Source organism: Chenopodium album, chromosome 5 (genome assembly GCF_948465745.1).
Source record: "Chenopodium album chromosome 5, dcCheAlbu1.1, whole genome shotgun sequence".
Classification (NCBI taxonomy): Eukaryota; Viridiplantae; Streptophyta; class Magnoliopsida; order Caryophyllales; family Amaranthaceae; genus Chenopodium; species Chenopodium album.
In genome coordinates, this window is record NC_137838.1 from 63,444,049 (window position 1) to 63,471,927 (window position 27,879).

Below are 27,879 nucleotides of genomic sequence, written 5' to 3' on the forward strand. Positions count from 1 at the left end.
TTAATCACACAAAAAAATATAGAAATTGCTTCTCTTATTCACCCAAAGATACACACTCTTTTCTTTTCCCCTTCCTTCACTTCTTGCTCTTTCTTTCCTCCTTGCTGCCGCTGAACAACTGCCTCTGTCGCCACCTACAAACACCACCGTTGCCACTTTGTTTAACCACCAATTTCCACCCAATTATTGTCGTGGCTTGTTGCCGTAACTTGCTGCCCAGAAGGTGCAGTATCAGTTCTTTCTTTCACCCCCTTTTCCTTGCCACAAGCTTACAAAATATAATGATTACCATGATTATTATTACTTATACTATTATATAATGTCATTCTATAAAGGAAGGCTCATGTATTACTTTGAGACTAACGTTGCAACCATAATACTAGTAGCACTATTTTAATATTAACATAATTTGTGGTTTGAAAGTAAACAAGATTAATATTTTGGTAGTTCATGCACAAGTAGATTGGTGTTTATAGTTTTGTGTTAATTTTGTTAACCTTATATTAATTAAGGTTATTTTGATTGTGTAGGAGGAGTCCATCGATCGTGGTCAAGTTTAGTGGTCATACCTTAATTGTTCTCGTGATCAAGGTACGTATAGGTGGCTAGGTCCTTGACACAATTTTTTAATGCATGTGTTTGGTAAATTTTTATATTAATAATTGTTTGAATAAATGTTGCATATGAAAGGTTTAAGTTAATGACTTCCATGATGAGTAAATTTAAAATTTGCAGCTCGTTATGAGCCCGAGTACTTACTATTTTAAGTGTCCCTCTACCCGGGAGTGGTTAAGTAAGATCATGAGCTTTTGTATAATCTTGTCTTTCCTCAAATATTAACTTGCTTGGGGGGTGTGCACACTTAGGCGAAGAAAAAAAATTAGTTTTGGAAATATATCTTTAAATTGGAATGTTTAAATTGGGAAGTTTCTATTAATGGACATTACTACTTTTGGAAGGTTAAATTTTGAAAATTCTAAAATTGGAAAGTCTAATTTTGGAAAGTGACATTTGAATTGGAGTAATTATTTTGAAAGCATGTTTGCCTAATAAAAGTATTTACATACCTTGCACTTATATGTACTTAGCGTTTTTGCTAATTTGTTTTCCTTTTTGTTTTGGTTCGCTCTGTTTATCATTACTAGTAAGCAATCTTGATTTCAGGTATGGATTTGTTCGTAAGCATACTAGAGTTGGGATGAGATCACATAATTAGGAGTTAAATTTTATTTATGACTGGACAAGTTTTTATTAGAGTATTTTGAGACAGTTATTATGGTTATTCATATTACTATTAATAAAAGTTAGTTATTTTCCGCTGCAATTTGAGTAATTAAATAAGCCTTACGTTTTTCACGTGGCGGTAATACGCCCAAGTCTATCTCTACGGTATTTGTGTAATACTCGAATATTTTATGATTTCATATAATATATTTTTTAGAAAAAAAAAATGTAGTTTATTTTTATTTATTAAATAACTTCCCTAATCTCATATTTTTATCTAGAGTTCAAAATGTTTTAAAACTCAATTTGTTTAAATAAGACTCTTTTATTAACACATATTAATTAATTAATATTCTTAAACCCTAACCATAATAAATATTTTGTTGCTTCATTATTGTTGTTTTCTGGCTTTTCCCTCTTCTCTTTTGCTTTAATTTGGAACAAGCAATTGGTTTTTTGCAATTTGGAACAAGCAATTGGTTTTTTGCAATGTGCAATGAAGACTGACTATCGCATAATAATTTAATAGCTTTGGGATGATGTACACCTAAGCTCGAAAGAAGACCCTTCAACCACTTTAATTCACAAGTAATGGCATACATGGAATGATACTATGCATCTGCTGAACTAGTAGAAACAGTTGGTTGCTTTTTGGTCTTCCAAGAAATAGGCGAGTAGCCTAGAAAAACCATCCATCCTGTCAAAGATCTACGTGTTAAGGGGCGTGCAGCCCAGTCTGAATCACACCGACCCTGCAAAGTGAGTTCACTATCAGATCGTAACAAAATCCCTTGACCTGGAGTAACTTTAAGATACCTAACAACTCGCAGAGCTGCTTCCCAATGTTCTTTTCTCGGTTCCTACATGAACTGAGATAAAATATGGACCGAATAGGCTAAATTCGGCCTAGTGATTGCAAGGTAGATCAACCTGCCGACAATTCTGGGATAAGGTTCAGGATCAGAAAGTACGGGACACTTTCTAGACCAAGCTTGTGGTTTTGTACCATAAGAAAATCGGTGGGCTCGGAACCTAATAATCCTGCCTCTGAAATAATGTCAAGAGTATATTTTCTCTAACACAAATCCAGAAGAACTACGGGCAACTTCTATGCCCAAAAAATATTTCAGAGTGCCAAGATCTTTCACATGAAAACAATCACTGAGATATGCCTTGAATGCCCTTAGAGCAGCGGAATTATTCCCAGAGATAATTAGATCATCAATAGACACAAGCACATTAATTTGTGTGCCAAAATTAGTGTAAGTAAACAAAGAATAATCTGAGTACGACTGGAAGAAACCATATGCCTTCAAAGCAGAAGTAAGTTTGGCAAACCAGCATCGAGGAGCCTGTTTTAGACCATATAGGGATTTTCTAAGGCGACATACCTTATTATGGTGCGATGACTCAAAACCCGGAAGGAGTTTCATGTAGACGTCCTCTTCAAGATCGCCATGGAGGAAAGCATTGTGGACGTCCATCTGATGAAGTTCCGGTTTTTAGAAGCTGCAATAGCAAGAAAAGCACGAATAGTGACCATTTTAGCTACAGGAGCAAACGTTTCGGTGTAGTCAATGCCCTCCTTTTGATGATTGCCAAAGACAACCAATCTGGATTCAAACGTTCAATACTTTATATTTGATCTTGTACACCCATTGACTCCCCAAAGGACGCTTGCCAGGTGGAAGATCTTCCATTGTCCATGTGCCATTTTTTTCAAGAGCCTAAATTTCGCTTTCATTGATTTTCTCCAACCTGCATCCTTCATAGCCTCCTTAAAAGACCTTCGCTCTTTGCCAGAAGTAATAGCTGCAATAAAATTTCGGTATTATGGAGAAAAACTGTCACAATTAATATAATGCGCTATAGGATAGGGAGTACCTGAGGGATGATTTGGAGATGGAGTGTTAGGAGATGGAGATGATGGACTGTTAGTGAGGACCGTATGAGTCACAAAATCCCGATGTAGAACATTGGGGAATTTTTCACGCCTACCCCGACCCAATTGTTCTTCTTGAGTTGTTGTTTGGGGATGATGTAATGGGGTGGCGCTGCTTGTGTTGTGGTCTGAAGAAGCTGGAGAAGTAGCAGGGGCTGCCGTGGTTGAGCAGGGACAACAGGCTCACGTAGCTGCTGATTCATGAGCTGCTGCGTGGGAGGAGCGGTAAGCTCCGCGGCCTCCCTGCGATGAGCACTAGTATGCCGCGGGGAGCCTGCGAAGTAGTCTGATTCCTTCTGTTCTTTTGGTGAAAGCACTTCAAACTCTTCCCCATTAATTAATGTAGCCTTATTTTCAGCTTGCACCTCATTACCCAAATTAATGAATTATATTCAGCTTGATTGTTCAAAGTCACATCAACAAAATCAAAATCTACAGGAATATTCATGGGCACAATTTTTTCTGGTACAATGTTGGATGAGTTCGGATCAAGAAATAGAAAAACATACTCGAAAAATTTAACATCTCGCGACACAAAAAATTCTTTCGATTCAAGATCAAATAAATTCCAACCTTTCTTCCCAAAGGGATAACCCACAAACACACACTTACGACTCCGATTGGCAAATTTGTCTCCCTTAGTTTTCTGATTATGGGCAAAACAAAGATACCCAAAGGTACGAATAGTAGTGTAAGATGGAGGAGTGCCAAATAAAATTTTGTAGGGGGTTTTATTTTGCAAAAGAGGAGATGGAGTACGATTAATTAAATGGGCAGCAGCAAAAACACTCTCCCCCCAAAAATAAATCGGCAAATTAGCCTGAAAACGCAAAGCCCTCCCTACATTGAGAATGTGTTTATGTTTCCTCTCTACCCTACCATTTTGTTGCGGGGTTCCTACACACGAGGTTTGAAATAATATGCCAGTTGCAGTGAAAAACTCACGCAAACAATTAAATTCCATGTCATTATCACTTTGAACAACTTTAATTGTTTGAGAGAACTTTCTATCAACCATTGTCACAAAAGACATAAACATACGAAACACATCAGTTTTATCAATAAGCAAATATATCCAAACAGCACGTGAAAAATCATCCACTATTGTCAAGAAATAACGAGCACCACAAGACGATGTATGCCTATAAGAACCCCACAAATCACAATGTATCTTTTCAAAAATTCTAGTAGTTTTATTCTCACTAATAGAAAAACTATCTCTAGGGTGTTTAGCACGAACACAAACTTCACATGCTTTATTTAAACGACCCTTACAATTTTGAAAGGGAGAGAGATCAGAAGCTTAACAACTTTTTCCGAAGGATGACCCAAACGCTTGTGCCACAGTTCTAACAATTCAGACGACTCAGAAGTAGCCACATGTTGCACGGAAGCCCTTCCTTCGAAGTAAAACAGTCCATCTCGCCTAACACTCGTTCCAATCAGCTCCCTCGACTGGTCCTGTATAGCACACATATTTGAGTTAAATTGGACAGTATAATTTGTATCATCAATTAATTGTGATACCGAAATTAAATTGCAACGTAAATCAGGAACAAATAGCACATGAGTAAGGACAATTTTCGAAGATAATCGAACCAAGCCTTCCTTTGTGGCATATACAGTTTTACCATTCGGAAGACAGACCGAACAATTAGAGATAGGATGAGTATCAAATAGCCACTTTTCACAACACGTAACATATCTAGATGCACCTGTGTCCACAATCCACAATTCATTGTCGAACTCACCATTCAAGCGGTCATCGGGAACCTTTGCATTACCAATAAATCCTGCAATCGATTTTCATTGGTCTGCTGTGAATGTGTGTGAAGCATTGCCAATACCCTCGACACTAGTTGATGTAGACCTGGCAGTGGTAGCATTTGCTCTAGCCTGCCCACGCCCCCTAGCACCTGCCTTGCCACGCTTGGAGGGGTTAGGCCACCACTCTGGGAATCCCTTCAATTCGAAACAACCTGAGACAAGATGACTTGTTTTCTTGCAATGGGAGCAAATCAATCCAGACTTATATGGTTTGTCCTCGGAGGCTGCCTGCTTCGGTTTTCCATGGCTTGTTCGGAGAGTGAACCCCACCGCATCAGGTGGCTGCTCCTCTAGAACGTGAGTAGAGAGACGAATCCGATTGTCTTGCGTGACTAATTGATATGCCCTATCAAGAGAAGGCAACGGATCTTAAGAGAGTATATTCGTGCGAGTCTGAGCATAAAAATCAGTACACATCCCCATTAAGAACTCATGTAGACGAGCCGTATCTCGACGCTTCTCATGTTTGGTACCTGTTGTGGCTTTATCAACAAGAGCGGGCAATAATAGGTTCATGGTTGTTCAATTCTTCCCATAGGCTTGTTAATTTGCCAAAGTACGAAGCAACAGACATAGTCTTGGATTGCTCACAACGAGCAATTGAGGATTTTAATTGCTGAATTCGTGGACCGTTAACAACAGCAAAACGCATCTTTAGTGTATCCCATAAACGTTTTGCATCTTTGTATTTCGAAAGAGTGGTCTTCACTTTCGGGTCAATGGTGTTCATGAGCTATGAGATTAATATGGCGTGAATTGTATTCCAATCCATTTGAGTACAGGGAGAAGAAGGGGTAGTAATGGTTCCATCAAGAAAAACAAATTTTCTATGTGCCTCCAACGCGGTTTGCATATCACCAGCCCATTCATCATAGTTTTCGCCACGAAGTCAGGTTGGAGTAATGAAGTCACCAGGTCGTTCATGCGGACCTAGATAATACGGGGAAGTAATGTCAATTCGCGGTGGTGGAGGCGGTGGTGTAGCATCACCAACCATGGTTCTCTGTTTTTTTTTTATCGATTAAACTGCCTTAGCGACTGATACCATGTCAAAGTAATTAGGGCTCAAAGCTTGAGTCCTTCTCATTGATCTCAAATCATATATATAGAGTACATTGCTTCCTAAGATCATATCACAAGATATTCAACATAATTATCTTGAGTCAATTAAGCTTATAATTAAGGAAACAATAATATATGATAAGTATTAAAGATATTCTCCTATTCTTTCCTAACAAATGCATAACCCTGCTCTTATATTTCCTTAATTGTTTCCGAAAGGTAATCACACGAAACTTATTTTGGAGTTGTCTGTATTATATTTCTTATTATCTATACTAATCTATACTAATATATTAAAAGGTGTTCCTAAAAACGTCGATGTGCCACGTAATTTCTATTTTGTTGTGCCACGTCATCTTCCCACCATCTCACAATGCCACATCATCACTCACAAGAAACTAACATTAGTCCATATAAAAACATAAGGATAAGGAGGTTCGAACCCTCACCCTCTAATAATAACACATATGACTATTTAACCATCTAAGCTAATATCAACTATGTTGTTTGTATGGAAAAAAAAAATTCATATAACTACAAACCACAAGGTTTAATTAAAAAATAAAAAAAAACTACATTCAAAGAATAACTCAATTATGGTTAATTGCAGTTTTAAAAAGCCTTTTAAAACAATTTTCGACTGTACGTCTACAACAATAGCAACTCGGGGCAACGCCCGGGGTCACTCACTAGTTATGTATGAATTGTATGATTATTATTTGTAATCTTCTACATGTGTTTAATCGATTATTATATGGTATTATATGATTTGATTGATATTGAATATTGTATTATTTTTGTTGTATTTATTGATCTTGTTATTATAATTTCTAGGTGTAGGGAATATTTCAAGTGTTATCCCTAGCTTGAACCCCACTGTGATCATACACTAAAGTACGGTGGCGTCCAAAGGGAAAGAAGATAGAGCAAAAGAGTCGCCAACAAGTTTTAGGAACTTGTAAACCGTTCACGAGGTGAAGGTTACACCGCTTAACGATCCAGGAGATCGTCAACTCCAATAGGTCTGGAACCATGACTGGTAGTTCGGGGATGAAGGTACAAATCCAACCTAAAAGAGATTGAACCTGCCCTAATAATAGGCCTCTACTTTATTCTAATCGTATTCATGTGCGCTTTCTGACTAACATGCAATCAATAGGTTTACCCTAAACCTGTTTATCTATGTTGGTTGAATATTAATGCACAAATAAAACTATTATTGGTGATCACTTGAATTATAATCGTATTAACCCTATACAAGATTATTAATTATCTTATTAAGCGTGATTACAAGTACAAATTCCCTTTAAACATGCATAAAAGGTGTGATCAAGCAATAACAATAAATAAATCAAGCAACATAACAATAATAATAATAATTATAAAAATTATAAAAATAATCATGTTAAAGCATAATAATAGCAAGATCCTAGGCATGATACTAACAAGATTAATAACAAACCCTAGCATGTCACTAAACAATAAAGATCAAAGCCTTAGCCCTAACATGATACTAACATGAATATTAGAAAAGAAAATAGGAAGCATCATTGGAATCATAATTGATATAAGCAAATCACCCTAAATATCATACTAAAGAAAGCAATCAAAGCATCCTAACATGATACTAGGAAGCAATAAAACAACCAAAGCATGATTTCTATATCATAATATCAATAAAACAATTAAAGCACTTACTTTGATGCCTCGTATCTCTTTCTAATAACAAAATACACGCGTTAGTAACTTCAAGGAAAATATAAAATAAAAACAATTAAATTAAGTAATTGAAATAAGGAATTAAAGAAAGTTTAGACTAGATTTGGGACCAAACCCCCAGAAATCAAACATTTCACGTCTAGGACAAAGGCAACTTCGAATTATGCTAGGTGTGTCTAGTGATAATGTATGAGGAATTTTGTTTGTAAAAGGGTTGGCTTAGAATGAGGGAGAGAGAATCAAGAAATTCTTGATGAGAGTTGGTGAGAAGAAAGAATTAGAAAGAATAAGAATTGATGAGAATTGATGATGGAAATTGATGAGAATTGATGATGGAAATTGATGAGAATTGTTGATTGAAAACAGAATTTTAAGCTATTTATAGAGAAAATCAGTCGGATGGATAAAAAAATGAATCAGAGTTTCAACGAGAATAAAACTCGATTAGCGCCAGGCGCTAATGCTTGTCGTCAGGCACTAATAATCAGTTTCACGCGTTTTTGTTTTTATCATATCTTTTGATCTGGAAGTCCAAATAAGTCATATAATATGTCGTTGAAAAGATCTTGAAGTCTAATTTCCAACCAAATTAAAATCAGATCAAAATCTTTTATAGATAAAAAGATATGGCCGAAATAGTGGAAGGGTGTCAGTTTTGGATAGAGTTTTGTATCCCATTCATATCTTTTTCGTTATAGCTCGGATTTAATATTATAATATATCATTGGAAAGATAATTTCAAGATCTATATAACCATATAAAATTTGGATAAATATTATGAGGCACGAAAATAAAATATGAATATATTCCACTTCGTACAAATAAGGATTCTAAAAATGAGTAGTTTTATTCAATTTCAAACTCTTTGAAACATAATTATCAATCCTAACTCCATTAGTATTTAAGAGAACCTTCTAGAGTAATCTAGAAAACTATAATCAATCCTAATAGCTTTAGGAATGATAATTAATATTAGGCCCTTCTCTAGATCATTGGGCCGCATATAAAAACCAAATCGGGCCCAGCAATTTAGTATTTTTGCCATAACTTCCTCATTATTCATCGGAATTGGGCTTATAATATATCGTTGGAAAGGTCTTTTCAAGCCCTATCCAACTACACTAATATTGGACCCATATCATAGACCAAACTAAACTAGAATGCACTTTTTTTATAAATAAGGTAAGAAAAGAAATATTTTCAAAAACAGAAAGAAGAGATATTTTAATAAAAACATCCTCATCACCAGACTTTTCACACTTTCGCTTTGTTCGATAATAAAATGACATGAAAGGTATTCATCACTGAGTTTGGTTTTTGGGAGACACATTTAGGTGTCTACACTAGGATTTTTAATGTTGTTGCTTTAGTAAGTATTGTTTTATTGAGGTTTTAGGGTTATTAGTGCAGAGTATTATTTTGGGTTGAGAATTGATTTCATTTGGGTTACTAGTATGATTGCCCTATAAGAGTTGAGATATACTATGATTGAATCAAGTTCGAATTATTATATTATTTGAGAATCCGTGCCATTGTTGAGATATCATTTATTATCACGTGAATGATTATTTGATCAGACTATGAGATCAAAAGGTTGAGAATTATTATTTTATTCTTGGTTTGAGGATCGGCGTTATAGATTTTAGTCCTAGGCATGTTGGTAAGGAGATGATAATCATGAGTTAAGAAAGAGGTGCAATCTTTATTTATTTAGTTTTCTATGGTCCCCTATTGTGGGAATTGGCCCGTATGTGGTCTGGTTCAAGGTGTTTTCTAGTTATTGAGAGTATTCAAATTTTTATACTTATTGGTTTGTTATTTGAATTACTCATGTCTAAGGCTAGGTATAGAACAAAGAGCATGACAGTACACTTATGGGAGATATGAATTAATTGAGTAAGGGATCGTATTATTATTCGAGGTTGGATGTGACAAAGGATATTTTTCACAGTATGGAGTTCTTTATTCTTGAGTAGGGCTTGAAATCCCTGACCCGACCCGAACCCGACCCGAAGTTACTGATGTGTCTATTTTATATAGTATTTTACCCCCGTCCCTTGGTCGTAATTAGTAGTGTTTTTGGCTCTTTAGAGCCACTTTTATTACTAATTGGTGTTTTCTAGTGTTTTCGTAGATTTGGTTGATTTTTGCAGGGATTTATGCTTTTGGAGTATTTTCCCGAGATATTTTGGAGCAATCACGAACATTGGAGAAGCACGACCAGATTCTATAGCCCAGGGCCGGTTAGAGCCATCGAACCAGTGATTAAGGGCTCGGTATAGGTGATACCGGGGCATTTGGACCGAGTATTCAAGACCGGAAGAGGAAACCCAGATTGGCCCGAAGAATTGGGCCCAATCGTAGTCCAAATAGTGGCCCAAGTGAGCCGCCCGGCCAAAGAGGCTGGCGCCCGGAGGCGCGCCCGGCCGGGCGAGAGAAGCTAAGGTTGGCGCCCGGCGACGCGCCCGACCGGGCGCGAGATTGGTATTGAGGAAGCAAAAAGGCGCGTCCGATCGGGCGGTGCCTCGCCCGATCGGGCGCGTGTATTTATTAGGAGACGATTAGCGTCGTTTTAGTTTGTTTTAATTTAGGATTTGTACGGAGTATAAATACTCCTCCGTAATACGATTTTAGGATCACTCTCTCTCTTCCTCTCTTTCCTTTTTACTCTTTCTTTACTCTCTTAATTGTTCTCTTAGATTTTCTTTCTCTTAAACCTTTGTTCTTAATCTACTCTTAATTCCAGATTTATTTTGGTAACGATTTCTCTTCTCTTAATCTTAGTTGTTTATTTTATTCCTTTTAATCATGTCTTGCTTTATTGCTTTGATTAGTTTAGTTTCTACTATGTGTGAGTAGTTTTATTTCTAGGGTTTATGGGGATCCATAAATAATATGAAGGGGTAATTTATTGTTGTTAATTGTCAATGCTAGATTAATTTCCTATTGATTGATTTAATGCTCTGTGACTAGATTAGACCTGATCTTTTATGCATGAGTTTGAAAATATTGATTCGAGATTCGACAGATGAGAATTGATGTTTATGTCTAGTTTCAATAGGCAGATTAATTTATAAATGGTTAAGTCGAGATTCGAGAGATGAGATTTAATACCGGTAGATTAATTCTGTGATTGTAATACGTAGCAAAAGCCCTTTACGATCTGGTTAATTGATGCATTGATGATTGACTATTATTGATTTTTGATATTGCATGATAATTTCTTATTGAATTGTTTTAATGCTTTACAATTATGGCTTGTAAAAGTATAGCAATATTGAATTGATGAATCGAGCAGATGTTAATTTGATATTAAAGGCTATTTTTAATAAGAACTTAGATCTAGTAAATTGCGAGAGCCTGTTAGATCTATGTTGATTAATTAATTGCGAAAGCCTGTTAATGATGTTATTTATGCAATGTCAATGATTGATTATTATGTTTTACCCTGGAGTATTATTTATTGGTGAACCTATGCCCTAGATCCTTATATATATTGTTTTCTCCCTATTCTCAATCTTCGTAGTTTAGTTTATTATTCAAATATAAATATTGGTTACTTCATAATCTAGATTATATTAGTTAATTAGGAATAGAAAGACTTGTTTCCCTGTGGAGTTCGACCCTACTTCCCTATCTAATTTAGTTAGAGGACTTAGGTATTTACTTTTGATTAGGGGATACGACTTTACCCTGTCAGTTACTGAGAGAAACCTGAACCCGACCCGACTCGAACAACCCAAATTCGACCCAATTTGACCAAAGTGTCATATATCGTTATAATATTAAGTTTTAAACTATTTTTGATAGTTTTTAAGCATAACCCGAAATTGACCCGAAATCTTACCCGAACCCGACCCGCTGACCTGAATTGCCACCCCTACTCTTGAGGTGTATATGTGTAATGTAGTTTCGAACTACATTGTTTAAGTGAGTTAATTATATTAATTATTCTATTGTTCTTTGTATTTTGATATGTGATGATTACTCAGTTTTTTTGCTGATGTATGTGTGTGTTGTTTCGTTGTTCTACTTATGTTTGCGGCCATGTCTTTTTCTTATGGTGGCCCTACAACAATCTATTTTGGAATTTGACCTTAATGGTGAGCAGTCAAGATTGTAACAAGTTGATCCAGTGATGATCGTAACTAAAGGAGCTCAAGTGTTTCGATTAGTTTATTATAACAAGTTTAATTTATAAAGTTGTATAAATAGCTCACCTAGATTTATTGAGTTGTACAGTTGGCATTTTGTAAGCCTTAACACTTGACAAGTTGTCGAGTGTGGCGGTAATACCTCTGATTTAGGTGTTTGTTTATGATATTTTATAAAAATATTGTTTATTTTTCCTTTAATTCTTGTTTATCAATAATTAGTAAATCGGGGGTTACAATTTGTATACGTATAAACATAATATTTACGTAGAGGGAGATTTGGGGGTGTTACACCATCTCTGCCACTACCACTCAACTATTGTCGTGGCCCGCTGCCATGACTCGTTGCCGTAACCTGCTTCCAACACCTTCTTTCTTTCACCCTCCTTAGCTTTTTGCCGCACGTTTATAAAATATGATGATTACCGTGACTATTATTACTCATATTATTATACTAATGCCATTCTTTTAATGAGCTAATGTATTATGTTTGATACTAACGTAATAACACTATTTTGATACTAATATAATTTGTTGTTTTAAAATAAATAATTTATAAAGGTTAATATTTACGGTTTTTTCACCAAATACCCCTGAGTTTTAACTTAATTCACCAAATACCACCAACATTTTCAAATTCACCACGTACCATTCAGTTTTATGAAAATGTCACAATATGTCATTAATGACTAATGGATTAAGGCTAATCATGCCACGTGACATTATATGATTGGTTCTCTCTTAATTTATTTTAATTTTAAAATAGTTATTTAATTAATTATAAAAAAAAATCAAATCCCACCAACCACCACATCTTAGCCAGCAAACCACCCCTTGCCACCTCGCCAACGGCTGTACTAAAACCCCAAGCCAAAGCCGACCCGATCCTAAACCCTTAAGGCGACCCTTTCCCTTCCCCTAAACCACCTTTCCCCCACCTTAAAACCCACCCCCGCACTCCTCAAAAGACAACCCTCACTCCCCCACTCGTCGACGCTCAAAACCCCCATCGCCGAACCTAATTTCCCAGCCTGAACCATCGATAAGAATCGCCGAAGTCCTCCCCTAAACCCATGTCGTCGAACCTATTTCCCCGCCTAAACCACCACCGATAAGAGCTGTCGAATTCCTTTCCTAAACCCCTCTCCTTAATTTTTACGGCTATTTCACCAAATGCCACTGAGCACTTTAAAAATTCACCAAATGCCATCGGACTTTTCAGAATTCACCAAATGCCACCCAATTTTTTTAAAAATTCACCGAGTGCCATTAATGTCCAACGGCCGTTAACTCTGTTAGTCATTAGGGGTTAATCATGACACATGTCATGATATAATTGGTTAATTTATCTTAATTCATAAAAATTAAAAAAAAAAACAAAAAAAAAACCCCCCCAAAAGTTTTCCCAGCCATCCCCACCACCGCCAAACCCTAGCCTCGCCCCTTAACTCGCCGTAAAAGGCTGACCACCACCTTAACCACCAAAAATCGGCCGATCGGCCCTTTAGCGCCCCACCTGACCCACTGCCGACCCCCAAAACCACCCACGCTGCCCACCCCGACCCCAAAAACCACCCACACGTACAGTCGCCCCGACCCCAAAAACCACCGATAAAACACCCCTCCTCCCTTCTCCCACCGTCGAAACGACCGATTTGAGGGTGGGGAAAGGGAGGAGGGGCGATTTTGGCAACGGAGGTAATTAAGGAGAGGGTGCTTGATTTTGGCGATTTTGGTGACGCAAGTAAGGCGACCGATTTCGATGTTGGTGGTTTATGGGGTCGGGGCAGTTTGTGTGGGAGGTTTTGGGGGTCGGCGGTAGGTCAGGTGGGGAGCTAAAGGGCCGATCGACTGATTTTTGGTGGTTAAGGTGGTGACTAGACGTTTTTCGGTGAGATGGGGGGGGGGGGGGGGCTAAGTTACGGTTTGGCGGTGGTGGGGGTGGCTGGGAAAATTTTGGGTTTTTTTTTCAAAATTTTTTTGTTTCTAAAATTTTATTTTAAATTTTTTTTTTAATTTTTATGAATTATGATAAATGGTCTAATCATATCATGACATGTGTCATAATTATACCCTAATGACTAACGTAGTTAACGGCTGTTGGTCATTAATGTCATTCGGTGAGTTTTTAAAAAACTGGGTGGCATTTGATGAATTCTGAAAAGTCCGATGACATTTGGTGAATTTTTAAATTTCCAGTGGCATTTGGTGAAATAGCCATAATTTTTATTTAGTAAAAATAATTTAAATTTAATAAGGCGATAAAAAGCCCTAATTGTAGTGTGAGTTTTTTTTTTTTTTTTTTTAAAAATAAAAATAACCGGATGAATGTAGCTACTACCTGAGTACCAACTCCTCATACTCCTCTCTCTCTCAGCGTTCTCCATTGAAGCGCACTCAACGTTTCTCCATTGAAGCACTTTCTGATAGTTGTACCCTCACTGAAGCAGCTTCTAAGGTAATTTCTTGTTCTTTTTCTAATCATCATGTCAATTTCACAATCTAGGATTTGTAGTTGATCTAATTTAATTTAAATGTCATTGTAGTAAATTTAGGGTTCGAAATTTGAACTATTGGTTCTAATTACTATGATTATATAAAAGATCATAACCAGCGATTATGTTGCTAGAAAATAAAATTATGAGCATGATTTGATAAATAAATCAAATAATGCCTTTCCAGCTTTCCTCCCTATAATTATTTATATGCTTCTTTGAGCCGTATTTGATAATTGAATCGAATTTGTTTGCTAATGTGTTGTAGAACCCTTTAATGTTAGAATTGAAGTATGAATTTAGACCTCTTATTCCTGGCCCAGGGCGGCCGTGCTGCCTGCCCAACCAGGGACATGCTTGATTGTTTATAAAAGGGAGTATTTTGTGTAATGTGGCGCGTGGTTGTGCAACTTTTTCTTCAGGGTAGAGAGACCCGAAAGTCATGCGAGGATCAGCTACGTGGTTAACGCTAAACTTGTGTATTCTTATATCAGTATGTGGCATTTTCATTGGGAAAACTCTTGCAGAAAGCGTTACTCCAAATGAAGCTAGGCAGCTCAGAGATGAGGTATTCTTTATAGTTCATCTGGAATATGTCTGATGAGCCATTTGTTTCGTTGCTTTCTGACTTTTGAGTAATGGAGTATTGGTTTTCTTCTTAAATGTGCCCCAGATTAAATGTATTACTGCGTTGTTTGGGATTGTGGTTCATCAATGCTGTAGGATATCAATGTACTTTGGAGGAATTTAATTATTTATTTTTTGCTTGATGCCACCTACAATTAATTTTCACTCAATTTTGGAAGCACCATGTCTTCCAAATCTTTGATGTAACTTAGTAGTAATTAGTCTAAAATTTTGAATGTCACTTACGGATCAGATATTTTATTGGAAGAAAATTTGACAAATTATAGTCTAGGTGTGATTTTGAAACAAGGACGGTGGTGTATGCCTTATATTGGCAACAATTATAATTCTGGATGATTTCAATTAAGTCATCTCTTAGAAGAAAATTGAATCATCTTAGTTTTGGGACTTGTAAGAGCTAAGGTTGATAGCATATAAGGCCTTTAATGTGCAGGCTAGCATATATAGACACTTAGAGAAGGTTACAAATTTAAAATAGAAAACTTTTGTTGTTGCTGTTTGCTTACTCTTTATCTTCAATGATGCGCCATTATTGAATTCGGCAAGCAAGAGCTTCTGAATTTTTACCTAGGCTACTTGTATTGTGGTATAGACTATCAATGGAATTGAACCATAGAATAAACGGAAATGTTGGTTTTATTAAACCTTATTAATATTAACCAACTAACTTTTGGATCCTCTTGTTAGAGTTGACAAATTATGCCTCACCTAGTCGTGGTAGCATAGCAAATCACACTTCACAATCCTTTTAAAAATTAATACAAGGTAATTTATTAATTACTCCCTCCTTGTTTAAATAAATGAAACGTTTTTGAGTTTTTGCACTATTCATCCAATTCACCTTGACTAATATTTGTGATTTATACATAAGAATAAATATAGTCTGTGGGTACTTGCTGGAATCGTCTCAATAAACAGTTTATTAATATTCAATTTTTTTAACTTTTACTTATTGATAACTAAAAATATTTTCAATCAAAATTTTGTATTGACATACGTGCACAAGGATGACGTTTCACTTATTTAAACATGGAGAGAATAATATACTTCCTATGTTTTCTTTTACTTGTAATCTACCCTTAAGATACACACTTTTAGGAGGCTTGGTTTTAAAAAGCGCGCCTCTACCACGCTCTGGGAAATGGGCTTTAGCTAGGCGAGGCTCAGTCACCTACGGAAGGCGCGCGCCTCGTGCGCCTTAAAGCGCCTTTGGTAAGGTGCGCCTTTGCGCCTCAAGGAAAATAACTAAGATTTAAGTTATAAATTGAAGAATGATGGACATTTTTTCAAATTCAGACAACCTTAGCTTTACATATATCATTATTTAATTTATTATGAATCTTTTTAATTGGTATTAAGTATAATCAAAGTAAAAAATAATTTGAAATAAACATATAAATACACGCGCCTTGCATACAAAAGGCGCGCGCCTTCGCCTTGCACCTCACGCCTAGGTTGCAAGGACCATTTGCGCCTTGGTGCGCCTTGCGCCTTTTAAAACTAAGTTAGGAGGTGATTAGAGAAGGTAAGCAGACAAATTTTGTCAAAATAGTTTGAACACCGGGAATAAGGAAGGGTTATGTACTATATGTGCACATTATATTGTTTATTTCGTATGTTTACATTATCTATCTCTTTCTTAAAATGCGTGCTATTGGCTATGTTGAAAGTAAAAGAAATCGCAGGAAGTATTAGATAACAAATCCATGGCTTTAAAAACATCTTTCTAACTTGTCCATGTGAGGTTTTTGTTGTACTATTTCGATTGGTTTTCTATCTCTTCTTTTTATACTTACTCCCTTGACCTTAAAAGAACGACCTTTTTGGGGAGTTTTCACGGGTATTAAGATACTTAAATGAAAAATACAAGTGTAAGGGAAAGCTAATAAAACTACATTGAAAAGGTAAATTTACATGGGATTTGCAAAAAAGTAGAGAGAGAAAGTAAAAAAAGTATATGGGAAAAACAAAATTTACTTGAAGAAGCTAATTTTGCACAAATATTATTGTAAATTGATGGTTTTATTAGTGTAAATGGGATGAGCATTTTAGGACTAAAATTTGGCCAAAATGGTCGTTCTCTAAGGGACGGAGGGAGTTTTTTTGTTTGTGTTGAAGTTACTATATGGTCAAAATGTTTTATTTCAGGTTGAAGAGATGTTCTTCCATGCATTTAATGGATATATGAAGCATGCTTTTCCACGAGATGAGTTAAAACCCATGTCTTGTGGCGGGGAAGATACTCTTGGTGGTTATGCCCTAACATTGGTAAGAAGAAACCTTCAGGTTCCATATTTTTAAATTTGATTTCTACTTAGTGGAGAGGTCGATAGTATTCCTACTCTTTAATAGTTTTGCCGCACATTGAATTCCTCTTTGTTGTAGGTTGACTCCCTTGACACATTGGCTTTGCTTGGTGATAAAGAGCGTTTTTCTTTTTCTGTTGAATGGCTTGGGAATAACCTTCGATTTGACATTGTGAGTTGGTAATCATTTGTGCTATCATCATTACTGTTGTATTGAGAGTATTCTTTCCTAGAAACCTAGCACTAAATGACAAATGGTATCAGTATTTCTCTTTGATACATTAATCACTTTTTGTCGGTTAGGTCTAAAAAATAGAGACAAATAAAGGGTACAAGGAATCAAGTATAGAGGTAGGGATTAATTATTATTTTTGAGTTGCATTGGCAAATACGAAAAAAGAATTTAACAAATAGAAGGTAGTGAAAAGCAACTGATGAAGCAAGTGCTCCTTATTTGAAATATTCTATGACTTGACTATTGTGAATAATGTCAAATTGTGATTTGTGAACAATATTACCATTCACCCTTATGAACAGTGTCATATATTCTGTCTTTTTGGAGTCCTATCATTGTTATGCCACCTAATAAGATATATCTTGGATTATTTTTGTCTCTTATTTAGTGGACTAACAATGTAAAACTTTACATTGGCTGTGATATTAGTATGTGTCTTATCTTGTCGACTTTAGGGGTTACCAGCTTCATGGTCTTGCAATATTCTGCTTTTGTCCTGGTTACTGTTTGTGTGGTGGCAATCTAGAGTTTTTAACTTTTGTAGTTGCACGTGATCACTCGTAGTCCATATCTAACCAATCACTTCCAATGGGTTCATTTTATGAATTTTTTCTCTTTTGTGTTTTGATCAATTTTGCTTTAAGTATAGGAGTTCTGTTAAGAGACTTATAAGTTTGATCTTCTGTGGTAACATATGCAGAATAAAACAGTATCAGTTTTTGAAACAACTATACGAGTTCTTGGAGGTTTGTTATCTGCCCACCTTATTGCAAGTGATTATGCTACGGTATTGTTTGCTCTCATCTCGTAGTGGTTGTATGGTTGGCGCTAACGCTATCTATTTATCTGGAATAATTTGCTCATTTTCTTTCATTTCTGCTAGAATATATCTCTTGAATTTATTTACTTGAACTTTTGTTGCTACTCCGTGTAAGATAGTGGTCAATTCATCTAATTGATCCAATTGGTTTGTTAAGTTGTAGTTGTCATGTCTGTCACATACATGTGTGCCTTGATGGCATCATGTTGGGGAAAAATCAGCTTGTGATGCAATGAGCTGTTTGCTACCTTTGGTTGACAACCTGACACCATCTCGGAATAAAATTGGATGACCTGTTCCCTCCTCTCTTTGTGGGAGAGTTGAGGACATAGAATAAAACTATAGGCACAGTCTGAGAAGCATAGAAACCTTTTCCAGTCGGCGTGGTTATATCTGAAATGTTTTAAATTGCCCTAAGCTGGTTACGAAAGGTCCCAAAAAGCACATATCATGGTATTCAAAATGTCAAAAGCCGTGGTTGACACCTTGACCGCGCGTTTTGCAATGTTTGTACACTTTTTCAGCCCATAGATTTTCCAAACTTTCTTTTGACAAACTCCCTTTACTATCTTGCCCCTTTTACCCTACAAAACTTACACCTTTCCACTCTCTCTTATGTTACCCTTTATTATTTATTTATTTATTTATTTTTTATTTTTTTACATCCAACCACCTTTTTACTTTATGAAAGGGCTCAAGGTGCATCGTGGAAGAAAAAAAGGTTGTGCTCTTAATTCAATGTCTTCCCTGGACAAAAAAGGCGCTTGACCCGTGTTACCTCAGCACCTAGTCACGTCTTTGTAAGCACTAGACACCACGAAACGGACAAGTGTTGTATTTGGATCATTGTTCTTATTGAGTTAGGAAAGCAAGTTGGGGGTCTTTGAGCCTAGGGACTTCTATCCCTTTAAGGAGGGGTCAAAGTGGATTAAAGGGGATTGGATTGCCTCATTATATTGGTCAATTGACTGATTGTATACCAATGATGGATAAGAAAGATAATCAATAAGTGTCCAATTGGCTTAGCTTCTCAGGCTAAAGATCTGAAACTTGGGCAAAAAGGGTTATGTTTCGAAATTAACTTTAGCTTCTTTCGAAGCACATAACTGTTTTAAGTAGCATGAACAAAGGAGCTTACCTGTACTGCTCACAACATTTACTGAGTTTTTTCAAATGGACTGGTATACCCTTTCTGGAATGTATTAATGACCTTTTTATAGAAAAGTTAAAACACTTTTCCAGCCCTCATCATCTTAGCTCCTCATTGTTATCTCAATGAAGTAGCAAAGCATTCTCAAATTCCCATCCCTAATTCATAAACAAAAAAAAGTAGTAAAACATCTTGCTGTAAAGTATGAGACATAAAAGAAAGTGACAGGAGCAGAGGAGAAATAAAATGGAGGTTTGGTGCTGATTTCTTGGAATGCGTTTGGTGACAACATTGAGGTCAATTGAAAAGCCTTTGGGTCCTTGTTTTGTGGCAGTTTAAGGTGTTTGGGGGTATGCTTCTGGGCTAGTTCAAGTGAATAAGGTGGTCATGGTTAGTGGTTAGAGTTGGGGGTGATAAAGGTGCTTGAGCTGCATTTGGATGTTACAGATTCTACATTATGTTGATTTATGACGATTTGTAGACATTGTAGTTGCTAGGATTTAGTATTAAAACAGAGAATTCTAAGTAAAAGTAGAGAGAAATAGCCCCAATTTATAGTACGTTGTATTGCACATCAGTGTAACCAACAATACAACTCTCCTTTCTAGAGGAAGGAAATCTCTCCCAAAAGGTTCTACTGCAAATTTCTGGATATCTTCCCCCCATTACATCTTCATTATTTATAACAAGATTCCCTCATAAACTACTAAGAAATAACAACTTAGCCTTAGATTACTCTCTATTGCCCTTCCCTTAACAGAATCTGGCAACTGATTTCCACCCCAGCTTCAAGCTGTTGCAGCTTCTATTTTGGGCTTTCTCCGGGCATATGTGAAGGGCCTGGACTGATTCCTCGCAGTAGTGTCTTCTATTTGTGGGGGTGAAAGGTGTTAACTGTGGGACAAGTAGTAAAAACATTATTTTTATATTTCAGAAGCTCTTTTTAAAATGGTTAGCCAAAGTGCAGTCAAAGTTTTTGAGAATCTTGGTGGCTTGGTCAAAAGAGCCTAAGTTCTGCTCAATACAGAATTCAAGTTCAAGCCATCAGCCACTGTTTATTCTAAAAAAAATTAAAAAATTAGAGTAAGGAAGGATCATTGTCGATTGCTAGGTTGCACTGATACGGATACGGGGACAAAAACGGGTACGGATACGCGGACAGGATACGGAAATTTTTTTTTTTCCAAAATACGGGTACGGCTCGGATACGGCCAAAAAAAAAAATCAGCAAAATATAAATCCATTAAAAAAAAAAAAAATCCATACAACACAACTTAGAAGAAATACTACGGAATTTAATGTCTTAAAGTGCTAATATTCTTAAAAACATAAATAAAAGCGGTAAATTTAATCTTCAGCGATCAAATTTCTTTCCAGATCGGCTCATCAAGAGAGGGGTTCGTAAACTCTAGAAATCCTATGCCCGTCATGGAATCAAATTTATCTCCACCAACATCCCACATCTTTGTATTCTCTTCCTCATATTGTGCACTATTCCTTGATATAAGACGAAGATTGTAGTGAATGTATACCAAATCTCGTGCACGACTAGGATTTAATTTGTTCCTTCTAAGTGAGTGAATGAAGTTGTATGTACTCCAATTCCGCTCACAACAAGAAGAGGAAGTGGGCTGCCAAGTAACTTAAAAGCTAAAGTTTGAAGGAGAGGAGTTTCTGCACCAGAATTTGCCCACCAACTCTTAGGTTCCATAGTGGCCATCTTTGACATGATGGTTAGATCCTCAAAAGGCCCACCTTTCATAGAAAATAGTGCGTATTCATCCATTGCTTTGCTAAGATCATCAGCGAGATGAAATAACCTACGAAAGCACCTCATTCTTTCACGAGATATTTCACCATCCCTATGAGGAGCAACTCTAGAAGAGTCCTTAACTAGCCATTCATCGCTGTAAAATATTCAAACACAAAAAAAAGGAAGTTATAGGAAATGTTTACATCACAAAAATTTAGTAGTTACTTAAATAATTAAGTGTAAGAACATATACCTTGGATTCAAAGAGTGGGCTAGACAATGAAGAGGAGTGTTGCTTTTTGTCCACCGAGCAATTAAGATTTCATATACCACATCAAAAAACTTACTAGTGCCCGTAAGTGGTAATTCCTCATACTTGAAAATTGCAATCTTCACCTTCTTAATCATAGAATCCCACATCTCATATACTAAGTGGAGACATGGTTTATCGGTGTCACAATATCTAATCATGTCATAGATAGGATTTGTGAAATCAATGACATAATCTATCGTATCCCACCACATATCCAACAAAATTACTTCCTTCGACTTCCCCGCCTTCCCCGCCTTCCCCGCCTTCCCCGGGTCATCTTCTTTGTAAGAAGACCAATCATCACTTATAACCATTGCTTGAAGACCTCGTCTAAGGAGTTTTAATCTTTTAAACATCACAATCCAAGAGGCAAAATGAGTTTCTGAAAGCAAGCAATCGAAGAGGAGAGAACTTCCGGAAGATGGATAATCTCATGTTGTGATTCATAATAAAGTTCTTTATTAGAACAACATCCTCATACAGATTAGCAAGCCAAGAACAAGCATCATATGCTACTTCATTGCCACTCACATTTTTTGCAGCAAAAATATTTTTCAATGCAAGGTTAAGAGTATGCACAACACATGGTGTCCAATAGATGTGAGGAAACTCCATCTCAATAAGCTCTCCCGCCCCTTTACAATTTGCTGCATTATCAGTTATCACTTGTACAACATTTTGGCGACCCACTTCGTGAATGACTTCTTTCATCAGATTAGCAATGAAATATTTATCCTTCACTTCACCAAAGCAATTCACAGCTTTTAGAAACATAGGGTCACTTCCGGAAGTAGCCATTAAGTTAATGAGAGGCTTTCTTGTTGGATCACTCCACCCATCACACACAATTGTCACGCCTTTTTCTTTCCAAGTTGCTTTAAGTGGCAAAAGTTGCCTTTCAACATTATTTAGCTCATTCACAAGGTAAGTTGTTCTCAATTGTTCATAGTTTGGGGGTTTAAAACCAGGGTAGCAGCAAAAGTGTAGGACCGAATATAGTGTGGATTTCGAGCAAGATTAAATGGTAAGCATCTTGTGTAAAACATTCTTGCAATTTCTTGACTTAATTGGTCCCTAGCTTCAACACCAAATGCTCTAGCAATAGGTGATGCTGCTGGCTTTCTTTTCTTAGAGGCTAAACCATCATCAGATGTAGTCCATGTAGATTCACAGGGAAGTGGAACTTCTCTAGGGCTTGAATCATTTTTTCTAGCTTCAAACTCATCATCTATTCTTTGCATTTCAATTTTATCAGCTTGTATTACTTTCTTACAAATTGCAATGCCTTGATTTTTAATCTGAAGTAAATGAGCTCGAACTCTAGAATAGTCGGTACAAAAATTACATTGAAATCTCCATGTTCCACCCAAAGCCCCCTTTTTGTCTAATTTTTGTTATAGATTAATTTCTACACAATGAACAATTATGATAGCTTGTAAATAAGGTCGAATGCTTGAGTACTTGGATTACTAAACGATTGAATTACAGGGGATAAACATAACTTGAGGCTATGAGTCTCTGAGTAACTTTAGGCTACTAGTCTCTCTAGTGTTTTACACTCAATTTCTGGATAGCCTTCTCTACTACTCCTTTTCAATACATATACTCAAGACTAAGATAACACATGTGACCTTAATTAACTAAAATGGAAACCCACAACATTCATGATTAAAGGAAGCTGCTTTCTTTCCCTAACTCCTCCTTAATTAGCCTTGTCTTGTTGCTCATTGTTTCTTACACCCATTGACCCTTGCTGCCCCTGTTTTGCGCGCCTGGAGTAAACCAAAATAGGTGGCTGACTTGGTGTTTTGTAGCCGTTGACCCTGCTGACCCAGTCCATAACATCACTCCCCCCTTTGAGTTTCACCTTGTCCTCAAGGTGGAAGGTGGGAAATCGCGCGTTAACCGCTTCAAACTCCTCCCAAGTAGCGTCATGTTCGGGCAGGCCCTTCCACGAAAGCAGGACCTCGAGGACCACACTAGACCCCTGCTTGTTGGTGCGCACGTCCAATAATTCCTCCGGCTCCACTAGCAACTCCAAGTCGGAAGAGAGTTGTTGGGGAATGGTGGCGTTGCTCAGAGAAGTACCCAAGGCTCCCTTGAGTTGTGAGATATGAAATACCGGATGAATCTTGCAATTCGATGGAAGAAGAAGTCGATAGGCCACCCGTCTAATACGCTCTAACACCTCAAAAGGACCATAGAATCTGGCGGCTAATTTCTCGAACGGCCGTCGAGCAAGAGAGCGCTGACGATACGGTTGCAATTTAAGAAACACCCTGTCCCCGATCGCAAATTCATCCTCCCTCCTCTGTTTATCAGCGTTGGTCTTCATAACTTGTTGAGCCCGATTTAAATTCAAGCGCAATTCCTCCAAAATACCATCTCTTTCGAGCAGCAACTCCTCCAAACTGCTGACCATCGTCTGCCAGCCCCTATACGCCACAATTTCGGGGGATCCCGACCATACACAACCTTAAAGGGAGTCATCTTGGTTGAGGTATGAGGCGATGTGTTATACGAGTACTCAACCAAGGTAACCAACGGGCCCAGCTCTTGGGTTGCTCCGATATGAAACAACGCAAATACATCTCTAGACTCTTGTTCACGATTTCCGTTTGGCCGTCGGATTGAGGGTGGTACGCGGTGCTACGCCGGAGATGTGTTCCTTGCAACCTAAACAATTCCCTCCAAAAGATACTCATGAAAACCCGATCGTGATCCGACACGATTGAAGCCAGAAATCCATGAAGTCTCACAATTTCCTTGACAAAAGTATCCGCCACCTTAAGAGCATTGAATGGGTGTTTAAGACCGATGAAGTGAGCGTACTTGGACAACCTATCCACCACTACCAACACCGAGTCGAAGCCTCGAGACAATGGAAGGCCCTCTACGAAATCCATTGAAATATCCTCCCACACGGCCTCGGGAATCGGTAGAGGTTGTAGCAACCCCAGAGGACCCTTGGTGACGGTCTTGTTCCTTTGACACACATCGCACTCACGAACAAACTTCCCCACATCTTTCCTCATCCCCGCCCAAAACCAATCTGCGGCTAGGCGGAGATAAGTCTTGATTTCCCCGTCATGGCCACGTACGGGAGAGCTGTGATATTCCTGTAACAACAAAGGAACAAACTTTGAAGTGTTAGACAAAACAACACGACCCTTGTAAAAGAGTCGATTTCCCTCAATATGAAAACCTTTAGGCCCTTCTCTCCCTTCCTTCAAGCCCAATACAACCTGGCCCAGACCTTTATCTTTCTCTAACTCTCCCTCTAATTCGGCCCAGTCCACATAACAAGAATGGACTAAAGCCCCACATTCCATCTCTTCTACCTTCGAATCCCCTGTTCCCTTAACTGCCCGAACCACCATGGCTTCATCCTTGCGAGATAGAGCGTCCGCCACTCTATTCGCAGCCCCCGGCTTATATTGATTCACAAAATCAAACCCCACTAGTTTCCTCAACCACAGCTGATATTCTCCGCTCACCTCACGCTGCTCAATTAAGAATTTAAGGCTTTGTTGGTCGGTTCTTATGACGAACGACCGCCCCAATAGGTAGTGGCGCCACTTAGCCACGGCCAAGGAGATCGCCATCAACTCCTTTTCATAAATTGACTTTCCCCGAGCTCGAGCCCCAAGCAATTTACTGTAAAAAGCAATCGGCCGATCTCTTTGCATCATCACGGCTCCCAACCCGAAACCAGAGGCGTCCGTCTCAACCACGAAACTCTCATTAAAATTGGGCACCGCCAAGACCGGAGCCGTGGTCATGGCTTTTTTTAAATTCTGGAACGCCACTGTCGCTTCCTCCGACCACCCATAATTATCTTTTTTCAATTGAGCAGTGAGTGGACTGGCAATCTGAGCATAGTGCTTGATAAACTTCCGGTAATATCCGGTTAACCCCAAGAACCCACGGAGCTCCCTGAGATTGCCCGGAATTTTCCACTCCACGATGGACCGTACCTTATCACCGTCCATGGACACCCCCTGCTTGGAGATTACATGACCCAAATAAGCTATTTCCACTTTACCAAATTCACACTTTTTAAAATTAGCATATAATTGGTACTCCTCCAAGTTTTGTAAGACTAATCTCACGTGACTCACATGCTCATCTATAGCCTTGCTATAAATTAAGATATCGTCAAAAAAACACGAGAACGAACTTCCTCAAGTACGGCCGGAAAACGTCATTCATCAACGATTGAAATGTCGCCGGCGCATTTGTGAGACCAAACGGCATCACGAGGAATTCATAGTGCCCCTCATGTGTTCGGAATGCCGTCTTGTGGGTGTCACTCGGCTTAACCCGGATTTGATGATATCCGGATTTCAAGTCAAGTTTAGAAAAAACCGTAGCCCCATGAAGCTCATCCAATAGCTCATCAATAACCGGTATTGGATATTTATCCGGGACGGTTTCCTTATTGAGAGCACGATAATCGACACAAAAACGCCAAGAGCCGTCCTTCTTTTTCACGAGTAAAACCGGACTCGAAAACGGGCTCGACGAAGGCTTGATAATTCCGGACTCAAGCATTTCTTGGATTAGCCTTTCAACTTCATCTTTCTGAATTTGTGGGTATCTATAGGGCCTAACACTAATTGGATCAGCCCCTTCCTTCAGCATGATAGCATGTTCATGGCCTCTTTCTGGTGGAAGCCCATTTGGCATATTAAAGACCTTGCTGAATTGATCTAAAAGACCCAACAGATAAGAAGGTGGGCCGCTGACTTCATTTGGGCCCAGTTCGTGAGTTTCAGCTTGCTTGAGCTCAATCCAAAGGCCCTGCTTTTCCTTCTTGAGAACTCTCACCATGGCCTTTAGCGATATTTGAGTTTTTTTCAAGTGTAGGATCTCCGGTGAGGGTCACCGGAACGCCGCCAAGGGTGAACTTCATGATGTGGGTCCGCCAATTCGTGACCATCGCCCCAAGCTTCTCAAGCCATTGCACTCCTAGAATCACCTCAGCACTACCCAAAGCAAGAGGGAAAAAATCTTCGGTGATGACTACTCCACCCTTTAATTCCAACTCCACCCCTTTGCATACACCACTCCCACAAATGGTATCCCCATTGCCTAAGGACACCGCGAACTCTCCACCCCGAGTCACCGGAATTTTGGCTTGTTCCACCACCGAAATAGCTAGAAAATTATGGGTCGCCCCCGGGTCAATCATCACCACTACCTCTTGACCCTTAACTATCCCTTTTAGCTTCATCGTCTTTGGGTTGTGGATCCCTATCACCGAGCACAAAGACATTCTCTCCATTCCCTCCGTTGGCGCCTCACTCTCTGACTCCGGCCCTTCCATTTCTAACTCCTCTTCACCTTCCGCCACTATCAATACACTAAGCTCCTTTCTCTTACACCGGTGTCCCACACCCCATCGCTCGTCACACCGAAAGCATAACCCCTTTGCCCTCCGCTCGGCTAACTCTATCTCCGTCAACCGCCTCGTACCTCCGGCGGAACCTTGACCCGCTGGTGGTTTGACCCGATTCACATTAACTGAGCCTTGTGACTTGGGTGCTTTGGGCCAGGCCCGGGTGGGCCCACTTGGAATTCCATAAGTCTGAATTAAGCTACCTTTGTTTAAAGATGGGTTGTGCTGGCTGAACTTGTATTAGAGCTAGAAGGCCCAACATTAATTCCACTCCTCCACCCACTTACTGTCTTCTCCCCTAATTGAACTTTGTTCTTCTCCTCTATTCTTCCTGCCATTTCCATGGCTTTTTCCAAATTCAAAGGATTCAACAACCTCAGCTCAGTTTTCACCTCCCGTCCTAACCCATTGATGAACTGACCTAACATGAGGCTCTTCGGAACATCCTCCAACGGGGCTACTAACTCGATGAATCGGCGACGGTACTCCGCCACTGTACCTTTCCCTTGAGACAAGGCTAGCCACTGTTCATGGAGTGTGCCTTTGTGCGACGGCCGGAATTCGTTCAACGCCCGGTGCTTAAGATCCGGCCAACCATAGAAGGGTCGCCGTTTTTGCTCCCACTGAAACCACTTCAAGGCACTCCCATCCATCGCCACCACCGCGGCTTCCATCTTCTCCTTCTCCGTCAATTTGTAAAACTCGAAATACATCTCCGCCCTAGCCGTCCAGTTGTCCGGATCGGTTCCGTCAAAGAGGGGCATCTCGAGTTTCCGGTGCCTCCAGCCCTCCGCCTCCGCCGCTGCCTCCCCCGCCGTCTCCACCACCTC

At 38.6% G+C, this 27,879-nt stretch overlaps 1 protein-coding gene across 2 annotated transcripts in view; it reads left to right on the plus strand.

Annotated features, from left to right (window-relative positions):
* Positions 1-14,239: 14,239 nt before the first annotated feature.
* The window catches only part of LOC145632166 (alpha-mannosidase I MNS4-like), a 57,096-nt gene continuing 43,456 nt past the window's right edge, over positions 14,240-27,879 (plus strand). For both annotated transcript variants that reach the window (XM_081684468.1, XM_081684469.1), the window contains exons 1-5: positions 14,240-14,386; positions 14,846-14,991; positions 17,220-17,339; positions 17,457-17,549; positions 18,313-18,399. In XM_081684468.1, coding sequence (XP_081540594.1) covers positions 14,866-14,991; positions 17,220-17,339; positions 17,457-17,549; positions 18,313-18,399 — 426 coding nt within the window. In that variant the 5' untranslated portion in view covers positions 14,240-14,386; positions 14,846-14,865. The remainder of the gene's footprint in view (positions 14,387-14,845; positions 14,992-17,219; positions 17,340-17,456; positions 17,550-18,312; positions 18,400-27,879) is intronic.